The sequence below is a fragment of the Lacerta agilis genome, chromosome 13 (assembly GCF_009819535.1).
Source record: "Lacerta agilis isolate rLacAgi1 chromosome 13, rLacAgi1.pri, whole genome shotgun sequence".
Taxonomy (NCBI): domain Eukaryota; kingdom Metazoa; phylum Chordata; class Lepidosauria; order Squamata; family Lacertidae; genus Lacerta; species Lacerta agilis.
The window spans coordinates 34,983,102-34,995,808 of record NC_046324.1 but is presented as its reverse complement, the minus strand read 5'-3'; the positions used below and the strand labels follow the sequence as shown (position 1 = coordinate 34,995,808).

At 44.6% G+C, this 12,707-nt stretch overlaps 1 protein-coding gene across 1 annotated transcript in view; it reads right to left on the bottom strand.

The window, feature by feature from the left end:
• Positions 1-6,408, bottom strand: part of PRR35 (proline rich 35) — a 38,996-nt gene extending 32,588 nt beyond the window's left edge. The window contains exon 1 of the mRNA XM_033167717.1: positions 6,263-6,408. Within this exon, the coding sequence (XP_033023608.1) occupies positions 6,263-6,406 (144 nt within the window). The 5' untranslated portion in view covers positions 6,407-6,408. The remainder of the gene's footprint in view (positions 1-6,262) is intronic.
• Positions 6,409-12,707: the final 6,299 nt, after the last annotated feature.

Sequence of the window (12,707 nt, the reverse complement as noted above, 5' to 3'; positions counted from 1 at the left end):
TCCGGATTCCAGCCAAATACATGTTCTGGGATACTTATAAGCAGTGCTTTTCTTCTTGGGGTATACTCCCTAAACATTTTGTGAATCTTTGTACTTTTGTCCATTTACTGTATTTATTTTCCCTGATTTGAACGATAAAGTAAAAGTGCCACTAAACATTTTTTAAGAAAAAAAAAAGCACTGCTTATAAGCTGTCATGGAAATCATTCTCCACCTGTCCTTTGGTTTTCTGTTTTTCTTTTCCAGCTGACATTCAACTTTCTGTGACTCCCTCTGTCCACAGAGCATGCCCATATTTCACAGGGCTGCTGGGAGCAAGGAGCTTAAGAGTTTCCATTTTTCAGTTGTGCAAACCTCAGCCTACAATATTTCCCATGTTTCACAGCAGCCCCGTTTAACTCCGCTTTCACTGGGAAGGGGTCACCGGGTTCACGGTTTGAAGGCGTGATACCAGTTGACGGTAATGGAGCCAGTAATCAACAGAACCAAATAAGCCTTTTATTTCAAATTACCGTAATCAGCTGCTCATTAGAAGGGTTAGGTGTGCTTTTGTTTTGCTTTGTTAAAAACACACTGGCTCAAAGTTTGCTTCTACACGTCCCATAAATTCAGCACATCTCCCAATAAACAAAGGATGAGTAATTTTTACTGCAAGTGGCCACGAGAGGAAAATCTAAAATATGGAATACATATCTCATAGATACTGTATGCAAAGTACAAGGATTTTAGGGCAGTCTTCACCAACAAGCTGCCCTCCAAATGTTTTGGACTACAATTCCTGTTATCCACACTTCTCTCTCCTGTTTTCCCAAAACCTCTTTGTGGAGGATTATATATATATATGGTGTTTTGATTCTATCAGTGTTTAATTGTTTACATGTTTAATTGTTTTTCAATGATAGATTTTTCTATTTTTTGCAGCTCTTATTTTTATCTGTTAACACGTTAAGTCCCATCAGGGAAAAAGGTGGGTTAGAAATAATAATAATAATAATAATAATAATAATAATAATAATAATAATAATAATTTACCTAGGTTATTTTCCACTAGCATAGGCATTTTTATGCAGACTTAAGTTATTGTGTTCAAAAATGCATATACCGGTACTATTTGGCTGGAGAACTGCATTGCAAAATTCTAAGAAGGGTGAACCTCAGTTTGCATGTTGCTTTGGAAAATGCGAATTAGGTAGATTTACCTATAAATGTGAACTGAAACAAATTTCTCCCCCTTTCTCAACTGGAATCAAGCGTTGTGCGCATGAAACTGCCCTTGCCCACTCTCTTGCCTCCCTCCCTTTGTCTCTTTCTCCCTCCTTTGCATTCCTCACTGTTTTAGACTGCAAGCTCCTGAGAGCAGAGACCTTTTTTTTTAACCTGTGAAATTCCGTAAGGCTCCATCTACATGGATGCAGCAGTATTTAAATTATAATTATTAGCAACATACCTGGATGCATCATCTCTGAACAGAGCAAAGGGTTTGCGGGTAAGAAACAATGGTGTGTTCCTCTTATTTGCACCTCACCACAAATAAATAAGCAGCAACAACCCGAACTCTGAGCCACTGGAAAGAACAAGCTACGCACAGACATATTCCTTTATGAAAATGCTAAGAGAGGTTTTGTTTAGGTTCATAAGACGGTAGATGCCCTTGTACTGTTCCATTTTGTTTTGTTTTAAGATGCTTGATTGCTTGTGCCTGCATATGCTAAGTGTTTTAATCTCTCCACGCCCGGGTAGGCTCAAATGGTTTCGTGGAAAAGGTTATGCTGCTAAGAGCACTGATGTGATGTGTGATTATACATCGCCCACTTGTCACCAGAACAGACCCAGATTCCCTGGGACCCAGATATTCCTAGAGCATTTAAGATTGCCGTGGATTCTAAGCAGGAAATTCTGCCATTGGAAATGGGGGACGTTCGTAGATCGTTTCGTGGAACTATGGATTATAAGCATCAAACGCTGCAACTGGACTCTGGTGGTTACAGCTTTTTAATAAACAAACAAACAAACAGCAGCAGCAGACAAATACCAGTCTCAACAAGTACCTCTGTGTTATCTGGTGGGCAAACACAGCCCTAAACTAATGTTTCAACTGCTTCTGGTACCCGGAATAGTATTCCACCTACCATCCTAATAATGCCATTGTACCTCTCACCTGCCTTCCCACTAACCAAGCTGGGTCTTTGCAATCGCTCCAAGGGGAGGGCTGCAGCTCAGTGGTACAGCATCTCCTTTGCAAACTTGCCTGCCTAAACTGGATTTGGATATGACTTCTATTTGTACAGCAACATGGGACACATTGCCAGCACTCTGAAATACTGAACAGCGGCAACAGAAACTGCAAAAGGCTGATTTCTGCAAGCAGGAAGCAACCGCACACTAAGCAGGCGGGAGAAGCGCCAAAAGAGGACATTGTCTCCCTGAAATCCGTCAAGAGTTCTTAGTAGTACTTCTTTCCTTTACCCCACACGTGCTGCCTTTCCACTGGGTCTAAAAACCAAGCTGCTTGCTTAATTAAATTCCTTAAATGACATTTCTCAAATAACCGAAACCGAAGCTGGCACCACGGCAGGTTCATTGGTAGGCTATCGTGCAGACACTTCGTTTTCCTGTAAAATCAGGGATTCCCAGAGATTTTGCCATACCCATCACTCGGTTCATAGCCGTGAGATAACTGTTCACGGTGCAATTCCCTCCTGTGCTTATAGACAAAAACTGAACCAGGGGTTTGTGCGGGTGTAAAACAGCAGCGAGAAAGCGAGAGGTTGCAGGGGAACGCTGCAAAAGGAGAAAGGTTACGTGGCCTTCATGCGGCAGGGCTCCAGAATTCAGAATTCATTCTCCCAGGCTGAAGAAGCAGAGAAAGGGGGAGCAGAATTGCTTCACTAGAGCTTTGCTGGATTCATGATGTTTCTCCTGACGAAAGGGCAGGAGCAAGGTGAACACCTGCTGGGTTGGAGCAAAGGCCTATTCAGCATCCTACTCCCACAGTAGCCAATCAGAAGCCTCTCTGAGAAGCCCACAAGCAGAGCATGGTGGCAATATCAACCGTCCTCCCTAGCTGTTGTCCTCAAGAAACTGGCATTCCGTGGTAGACTTCACTTGCACATGGAGGTTCCATTCAGTGATAGAGGCTAGCAGGTTGTATCATGGGCTAACAGTGATCCTTGTCTGGCTCTACGTCTTCCCAACCGACTATATTAGTAAACAGGCCCTGTTTCTGCTTATATTCACACCATTTGACTTAGCTGAAATTCCTCAGGGTGTGCAGCAGTGATGTCCCTGCACAAATTGAAAAGCTTCCATCTCCCTGTCGGGGGCTACACAATCCCCATTGAGCCATGGGAGAAAGCAAACACACTTTAGACATCCTGGGTACACCTAAATGATATATAAAGGTGATCTCTAGAACTTGTACATTGACCACTAGCAACAAAGCGTATGTCTAAGATATTACTGCAGATCTAGCATGCATTTTTTGTTATATACAAATGATAGGAGTAGACTCGGTCTATTTATTTGTATCGTTTATTTTATTTTGAAACCCAATAAAAAGTTATTGAAAAATAAAATAAAGGGGGAAAACACTCATCACTTCAGAGGATTGGGGGGGGGGGAGAGAGAAGGGAAGTTCCTTGCCCTGTTGCCGATCAGAACGCAACATCCCTGAGCCAAAACTGACATCTCAAAATCTTTACTTGAAATCAGAGTCAAACAGCCAGCCCTGCACATTGCTTGCAATCCCTTTGTAAAGGTCCCCTCGTAGTCATCCCTGGACTTCTCCCTTTCTGCAAAACCTATACCCACAAGCACAAAGAAAGCTGCCTTGCACCACTGGGTCCATCTCCATCAGTATTGTCCACACTGCCTGGCAGCAGCTCTTTGGGGTTTCATGTAAGGCACATCATTCCGTGTCTTACCTGGAGATGCAGGGGAACTGAACCGGGCACCTTCCCCGTGCAAGGCAGATGCTCTCTGCCACTGAGCTGTGGTCTTTTGCTAACAAAGGAAGCTGCTCTATACCAAAGTCAGACAGCTGCTCCATCTAGCTCAGTGTTGTTGGCACAGACAGGCAGCAGCTCTCCAGGGTTTCCATGGAAGTCGCATTCCCATCCCTACCTGATGCCAGAGATTAAACTTTCTGCATGCAAAGAAGGTGCTATGCAGTGCTTTCTTTCTTGGGGGGGGGGGGGGGTACGCAGTACCGGCACATTTTTTTTCTTCTAGAAGAAAAGCACTGGCGCTGCGTCCCCTCCTGCTCAAAACCCAACAGTTTCTGCCTCTTTCTCCCTCAGTTCCCACCAAAACACAGGGGTCCCCCAGCTGCCATAAAAAGTGATGCAAAAGTCATCCATCAACATGCTGGAACTGTGAGTGGGGCTCACCAACTCCAGGAACCTTCCAAACACAGCCCCCTTCCAATTCCGTAACAGCCACTGCCTCCCTTTACCTTCAAAGTCCCCTTGGTTCCAGCGTGGGGAGCATCCATCGAGGTTGAAGTTTCAGTCCAGACAAACCAAAAGCCCAGGTTGGGATGCAACACTAAGTCAAACCATGGCTTAGCCCTGAGTAGTGCAGAAGCAACCGGGGTGAAGGGAAACCACGGCAGCTGTGATATTTGGTCCGTGAATGCGTGTGTTTTCCCTTTTCACACTAAGACTTGGTTTGGCTTGGCATTAAGTGGGCCAGCAATTCCAGGAAGGGTGTTCTCTGTAGCAGCTGCAGCAGAGGTTTACTAAGCTGCCCAAACTGCCTTGGGATATCACCTGTGGAACAATTTGGCCTCTGAAGGACTAAATGTGCATGTTATATATGCAAATAAGGAAGCCTATTCCAGTTAAATGTTAGGAGAAACCTCCCGAGAGGGGTTGCTTTGCCTTGGAGAGGTGGCAGATTCTCCATCACTGGAGGTATTTAAGCTGGAGGAATTTAGGGATGGGCTGCAGTTTTGTGCCAGAGCATCTGCTTTGAAGGTCCCAGGTTCAATTCCTGGCATCATCTCCAGGTAAGGCTGACTGACACCCCTGTTTGAAACCCCGGAGAGCCACTGCCAGTCAGTGCAGACAATACTGAGCCAGCTAGACCGATAGTTTGACTCAGTTTAAAGTAGCTTTCCACTCGCATATTCCTAAGAAGAAGCTAGACGAGATGCCATATTCCCAAGGTCCAATACTGAGCAGTTAGTTGGCTGGATGAGATGTCCTCCAAGTTCCATTCCAACTCTAAAATTCTATAATTCTAATTGCATGTATATTTTTTTAGCCTATACACACAGCAGACTAGGAAAGCACCAGCAGATCCTCTTTGGAATAACTGCAGTTAAAGACCAAAGTTGCAATCCTGTACATAGCGAAATCCTGCTAACTTTTCAGTGGGATTTAAGCCGTGTAACTCCATGCACAACCGCAACCCAGGAATCTAAAACAACCTGTATTCTAAATAAGTCTTTCAATTCTGGATCTGTGAGAATACTGTTTTTAAAGGGGGGGGGAGTGAAGAAGCCATGTTTAAGCTAAGTGTGCAGCCTAACCAAAGTCAGAAACTCGAAGCAGCAGATGCCAAAGCAAACCACCCAACAACTTGGGCATCAAGTATGGCAATGAGCAGAATGCTCTCAGAATGACTCAACCAGGCAAATTCAGTAGTTTTTAGTTTCACCCAAACAAATACCTCTAATAATAAGCTTTTAAAGAGAGAAAAGTGCTCGAATCAGAAAATTCCACACTTAGGCAAAAGTAAAAAGAAAAAAAAGAAAAAGTATTTTGATGTGACCAATAGCCCTGACAATGGGGTTGCCTCGAAAGGTGGGAATCTCATTAGGGATTGACAATCAGGTTTCTTAAGCAGGCAACTTAATTTACAAGAAGAGGAATCACATTTTGCACATTCGGGAAAAGCTCTGCTGAGAGGATGTGCCAGGAAGGAGCCCAAAGTTAGATCTGTTTGTTTGCATCTCCCACATTTTTCTATAATGCCACGAGAACTTAAGAAACTACATAAAAGGTAGGGAAGGTGGAGGGAAGTTTTTGTATTTATGCCTTCTGCGAAGTCCATTCATCTCACTTCTGCAGAGGACCAGTATTGTTCCAAAATCTGTTCCACACACTTTTCTAGAAGAGAGATTTCCCCCAGAAAACCCACCCAGATAGAATTTGGAACTTAAAATACTGTACACTTGCTCCTAAAAGTTGCCTTCCATTCCAGCCCTCCTGGAACCTCCTTCTTAAGGGGGGGGGGGAACCAGCACAAAGTGTCTTACCTTGAAGCAGGACCTTCTGTCTCTGCTGCCTCTCTCCCCCTCTCCCTCTGTGCTCTGCCTGATGTTCTCTCTGTGAAAATGAGAAGCGTTTGAGATTGTGCGGTAGGTATATATTGTCTGCAAGTGTGGCCTTAGGGCGTCCATCACACGGCCTTAGTTTACTCCTGCCCCTATAAGGAAGATTTTGTCACATGCCTGGCAGCTCCCAGCTATTCGTATGGCAAAAATGGGAAAGGGGAGGGAGGGAGGGAGAGAGAAAGAGAGAAAGAAAGAAAGAGGAAAGAAGGAAGAAAAGGGGGGGGGGAGAGAGAGAAAAGACGGGGGGGGGGAAGAGGAGGGAATCTTTAATCATGGGAGAAGTGGAGAAAATTTCCCAGCACAAACCCCACAAGAGAAAAATCCCCGCCTGACCCAAAGTTTTTGGATTCGCTTCTTTTTGTATCTGTGGCTCCTGGCAGAGTCTTTCAAGTCGCACTGGAGGCCTGGAGGATGTGGAGGGAAGTCTGCCTTGATCCACCTGCACTGGGCTCTCTGCTTCCCTGGGATTCGAGGGGCGGTTTGGCGTGTGGATGGTAGACGCAAACACACACACACACACACACTTTGCAAACACAAACCATCAGCCCTTACCCTCCTCCCTTGGAAAGCAGAAGGAATCAGATCTAGATTCCATTCATCCCATTATTATTCATGCACACTTTTCAAAGGAAACAAACCGGTCCATACTCTCTCCTCCCCTCGTAAAGTGAAAGAAATAATATCTCAATTCCTTCAGATATATTCTCACACATGTATTCTGCATGGGGAATCTTCAACTCTTGCTCTTCCTGCCTGCCAGCCTGCCTATGTATTTACACACGCACACACACCCACCCCCCGCGAAATAGGCAAGTTAGTATATGGGCGCTTACAGACTGCCACAAATTTTAGGGTGGTATTCAGTCACATCCTTGTCATCCAAAATGCACCAGTGAAGTTTATCTGGTGCTTTTTGCAACAACACTGCTTCTCCAAAAAAAAACCTCCCCCACCGCACGGACTTTTTTTTGATAAGGAAAATGAGAGGGCAATGCGCTGGAGAACAAATGCTGTCGATGCAACTCATCTCACCTCCTTGAGAACAGATCAGGATTCCCACTCAATAAACACGTGGCCTGGAAGCAGCCTCTGTGTAAGTGATCACTGCACATTCCTTAACATGTAAGACCCATAATTTCATCGTGTGTCAGTGACCTGTAGGGAGGGGTGTTGGGGGGGATCAATTGGAAGTTATTGTTAAATGCACTGGGTTCCCAACTTTAGAGTTGGGAAGGTGGGTTCTTTTCTTGAAATAAAATAAAATCCCAAAACTTTTTCAACAAACAATGAAATCACGCCCCCCATAAATAATAATAATAATAATAATTATTATTATTATTATTATTATTATTATTATTCTATTTATGTCCCAACTTTCCTCCAAGGAGCTTAAGGTGGCGTACATAATTCCCACTCTCCATTTTACCTTCACAACAACCCTGTGAGGCAGGTTAGGCTGAAAGCCTGTGGCTGTTCCAAGGTCACCTAGATTCAAAGTGCTGGGGGAGAGAGGTAGAATGTTGTATAACTGTAAAAGGGTATTATTGAGAACAATTTATAAGCACAGCTTATCTCACCACATTGCATTCATTGTTTGCTTGGTTAAATATGGAGTTGGGAAACAGGTCACTAATGGTCTGCCAGTCTCTTCTCCAGCAGGGCCATCGATGGCACTCCATAAGCAAAAAGACGGGGCTTCTGCCCTCAAGCGGATTACACTTTAAAAATTGAGGAAGGCAAAAAAAGTGGAGGGGGGCGACATCACATAAGACTACAAGAAGAGACCTGCTGCAATAGGCCTATAGGCCATCTCCTCCAGCATCATGCTCTCAGATTGGCCACCCAGATACCTCAAAAGGAAGACTGCAAGTTGGACTCAACCCCTCCTGGAGGGTGAGCATAACCATCATGGCTAGTAGCCATTGATAGGCTTACGCTCCATGAATTTGTCTCATTCTCTTTTAAAGCCATCAAACTTGGTGGCCATCACTGCCCCCTGTGGGAGTGAGTTCCATAGATCAACCATGCGCCATGTGCAGAAGGACTTCCTTTCATCTGTCCTGAATCTCCCAACTTACAACCTCGTTGGATGTCCATGAGTTCTAGTGTTATATTCTTGCTTCCATGCTTCCAGTGCCAGGGGGTGGCACTGCCTGTCCACTTCCTGCCCCTTCTCCTTAGTCTCACCACTGCTCTTGTAGAACTCAGCAGGGAAGAGAAGATGGACAGGGACAAGACCAGCTTTCATTGGCTCTGCCTGTCATTGGTCTAGGCTCCACTTACTGGTGGAATCTTTGCTTTCTGCCCCACCTGCCCCCATGGGCAAATCAGCATAAAGTAACACAAAAACGGTTGTTGTTATTTAGTCATTTAGTCGTGTCCGACTCTTTGTGACCCCATGGACCAGAGTACACCAGGCACTCCTGTCTTCCACTGCCTCCCGCAGTTTGGTCAAACTCATGGTAGTAGCTTTGAGAACACTGTCCAACCATTTCGTGCTCTGTCGTCCCCTTCTCCTTGTGCCCTCCATCTTTCCCAACATCAGGGTCTTTTCCAGGGAGTCTTCTCTTCTCATGAGGTGGCCAAAGTATTGGAGCCTCAGCTTCAGGATCTGACCTTCCAGTGAGCACTCAGGGCTGATTTCCTTAAGAATGGATAGGTTTGATCTTCTTGAGAGCCAATGTGGTGTAGTGGTTAAGAGTGGTAGACTCGCAATCTGGGGGACCGGGTTCGCGTCTCCGCTCCTCCACATGCAGCTGCTGGGTGACCTTGAGCTAGTCACACTTCTTTGAAGTCTCTCAGCCCCACTCACCTCACAGAGTGTTTGTTGTGGGGGAGGAAGAGAAAGGAGAATGTTAGCCGCTTTGAGACTCCTTTGGGTAGTGATAAAGCGGGATATCAAATCCAATCTCCTCCTCCTCCTCCTCCTCCTCCTCCTCCTCCTCCTCCTCCTCCTCCTCCTCTTCTTCTTCTTCTTCTTCTTCTTCTTCTTCTTCTTCTTCTTCCAGTCCATGGGACTCTCAAGAGTCTCCTCCAGCACCATAATTCAAAAGCATCAATTCTTCGGTGATTAGCCTTCTTTATGGTCCAGCTCTCACTTCCATACATCACTACTGGGAAAACCATAGCATTAACTATACAGACCTTTGTCGGCAAGGTGATGTCTCTGCTTTTTAAGACGCTGTTTAGGTTTGTCATTGCTTTTCTCCCAAGAAGCAAGCGTCTTTTAATTTCGTGACTGCTGTCACCATCTGCAGTGATCATGGAGCCCAAGAAGGTAAAATCTTAATTCCTGTTTGGGATTCATCCAGGCAAAAACGGTAAAGCCCATTGATATCCCTGCACTTTAGAGAAAAAGAGAACAATGAGAATGAACAAGAATTGAAGATTCCACTTAATCCAAAGGAAGAGACAAGATATAGTTTTGTGCCTGAATCCATATCTGTCTGTCCCTGGGGAGGGGTATTCCACAGTGTCGCCACCACAACCAAGAAGACCCTGCTCCTAGATCAGTGAAGGCACTTTGAGCAAGAACTCAGATGTGGAGTGGAGATTTCTCTTTCAGGTACCCGGGTTTCACAGGTTGTTTTGTATATGCATAAAAGTTCTTTAATGTTAGCCCCTTGCTCTCTGTGGTTCTCCAGTTCACAGAACCATAGGGAGCTTGGGGTGCATTCAAATGTAGGGGAAATTGTTGATTTTCCTGATAATGCTAGTGCTCCTGTCCTATTTTCCAATGTTCTTTTCACCTTGTAATATCTGGTGTGTTTTGGAACTGCGCCTTTTTGAATGATCTGTTTGTATGCCCTGCTAAATGTCATGCATACTGGTGGGTGTGGCACAAGAATGAACCTCCTTGGACAGTGTTGCTACTCCCCCACCCTTTCCCCAGATGTGTTCTGTTGTCACCTTGGAAATGGCAGGAAAGAACTGTAAGCAAATCTACTGCCTCAGGTTTCGGCACTTTACTAGCACAAGTTTTTTGGTTAATGGGGTTCCAAACAGATTCCCCCCCCCCCCTGGAATCAAAGAACACGGAAAAGAGCGTTAAACTTGCACTATATTCCATTAGATTTTTGGAAGTAGCTTTTATATCACATGAAAGCTCACATACAATGCAAAATCAGGCATACAAATTGCATAGATTAGGGGAAATTTGTAGTTAAAAGCTGACGGATTTTTATTGGGACTTTTTCTTTTTGGCAAACTGAAGCGGAAATATGGAGCATTGAACTTGAGAATGAAAAATGAGACACTGAGAGAACCTGAAAGATTTTCTCATCCCTACTTATAGCAGACCTCTTACAGCAAGCATTACCAGTGGTTTTTTTCTTCTTCTAAAAACATGTTTATGGGTACTTTCATTTTCCTACTCATATTGAAATGCTGCCCCTCAATGAGGTCAAACTTAGATTCACAAAATGTTTAGATTCACAAAAACTTAGATTCACAAAATGTGTACTCCTGCGTCCCCTCCAGAAAAAAGCACTGGCCATTACCCATTCAACAGTGTAGAGCGCTAGACTAGGACCTGGGAGACCAGGGTTCAAATCCCCACTCAGCCATGAAACTTGCTGCGTAAGCTTGGGCAACTTAATATTTTTCAGCCTAACCTACCACACAGGGTTTGTGTGAGGAGAAAAAACGGAGGGGAGAACCATATATACCAGCTTGGAGTAAAGGTGGGGTATAAAAGCAATAATAAATAAAAAGGACATGGCAGGGTGTGGCCAAGAAGAGCAATTCCACTCTTCCCTCACACTACCGTAATCAAATACAAGGGGTAAAATCAGAATAGAACTCACGTCCCAAATACTTTCTGGAATCTTGTGATCCTTGTTCTTTAAAACACAGGAAGGGCAAACCTTTGGCCCTTGAGATACCATTGGACTTCAGATCCCATCAACCCCATCCAGAATGGTCAAGGAGGATGGGAGTTGTAGCCCAAGAACATCTGGAAGGACACAAGTTGCTGCCCCCACCCCAGTTTTAACATTTGTAAGCAAGACTGGTCACAGCGGCATAAACTACCCCGACTCAGTCTTGCTTACCCTTTCCACAAGCCTCGCATACAAAAAGTTACACAAACTAACTGACTTGGAAAGAAGAAGAATAAATAGAAACAATCAAGTTTTAAAAACTTGGAAAAAAAATAGAAGAAAATACAAACTGAGTGAGTTTGCGGAAGGAAACTGATTTCAGCTAGAAAGAAACTAAAAGGTATTGATTTTCTACTTTGGCCACGCCTACTTCCCCAACTTGGTGACACCCACTTTCCCATGAAGCCCCTGGAGAGTTGACGGTGGGTCAGTGTTGTAGCCCTTGGCCCAATAAAGATGAGCCACCACTAGCAAACTTTTTCCAATCTTCATATCAGTTCTTCAACATTTACACTGGGAGGCTTCTTTTAAAGAGAAAATGAAAATTCTTCAGCATTTTGCTGCTAATTTCTCTTAATATGCACCTTCCGTATGCAATTTTCCCTAATGTACATTTTTGCAAAGCACATTTCCCCCTAATATACAGTAGTGCATTTCTGCACACTCTTATCACTCGTGTGTACATTTTTATCCACCTCCAGTTTTGCACAAGTTGAAATAAAGAAATAGGGGGAACCCACTTGGGAGGGAGAACCTCCTGAAACAAGGCAATGACGACTGAGAGAGAGAGCACCAAATGCTGTCTCCTTTCACTAGGAGTGAGTTGAGGTGGAAGTGTATCTTCCTGGAGGAGGGGCTGGTTGATTCACTGGAGCACTAAATAGGAACAGTCTACACCTCAACATTTTGTTACAATTGGCTTTTTATCTAGTCATGCATTCTATTTCCAGACCAACTGGCCATGTGCCGCTTTGAAGGCAGGGCACAAAGACAAGGCTCAGAGACACTCGATAAAAGATTGCAGGTTTTTAGTTGCCGTTTTTAACTGGAGAGGGTCCACGCATTTCCCTCAGTTGTGGATGGCATCCATTCCACGACAAGGATGTGTGGAGGTTTTTAAAAGGTATGGGCATTCTAGACCTTCAAGAAACCAAGTCATTTGACTTGAGCTTCATTTTGGACAAATGGACCATTTGGGTTTCCCCCCACCAAGCCAGCATGGGCTTCTTTCAGGGGTGTGGAGGGGAACTCTTTCAATCTCATGAAGCACTGGGGATGAGGGCTTCTGTATGTCATTGGAAGCTGCTATATACTGAACCAGACCAGACACAGCTCAGGACTGTTGACAGTGACTGGCTGTGGCCGTCCAGGGTTTTAGGCAGAGGACATTCTTCCCAGCCCTACTTGGAGATGCTGAGGATTGAACTAAGGGACATCACGTGCTCTGCCACTGTGCTACGACCCTTCTCCAAGGAGTGCATGGCCTA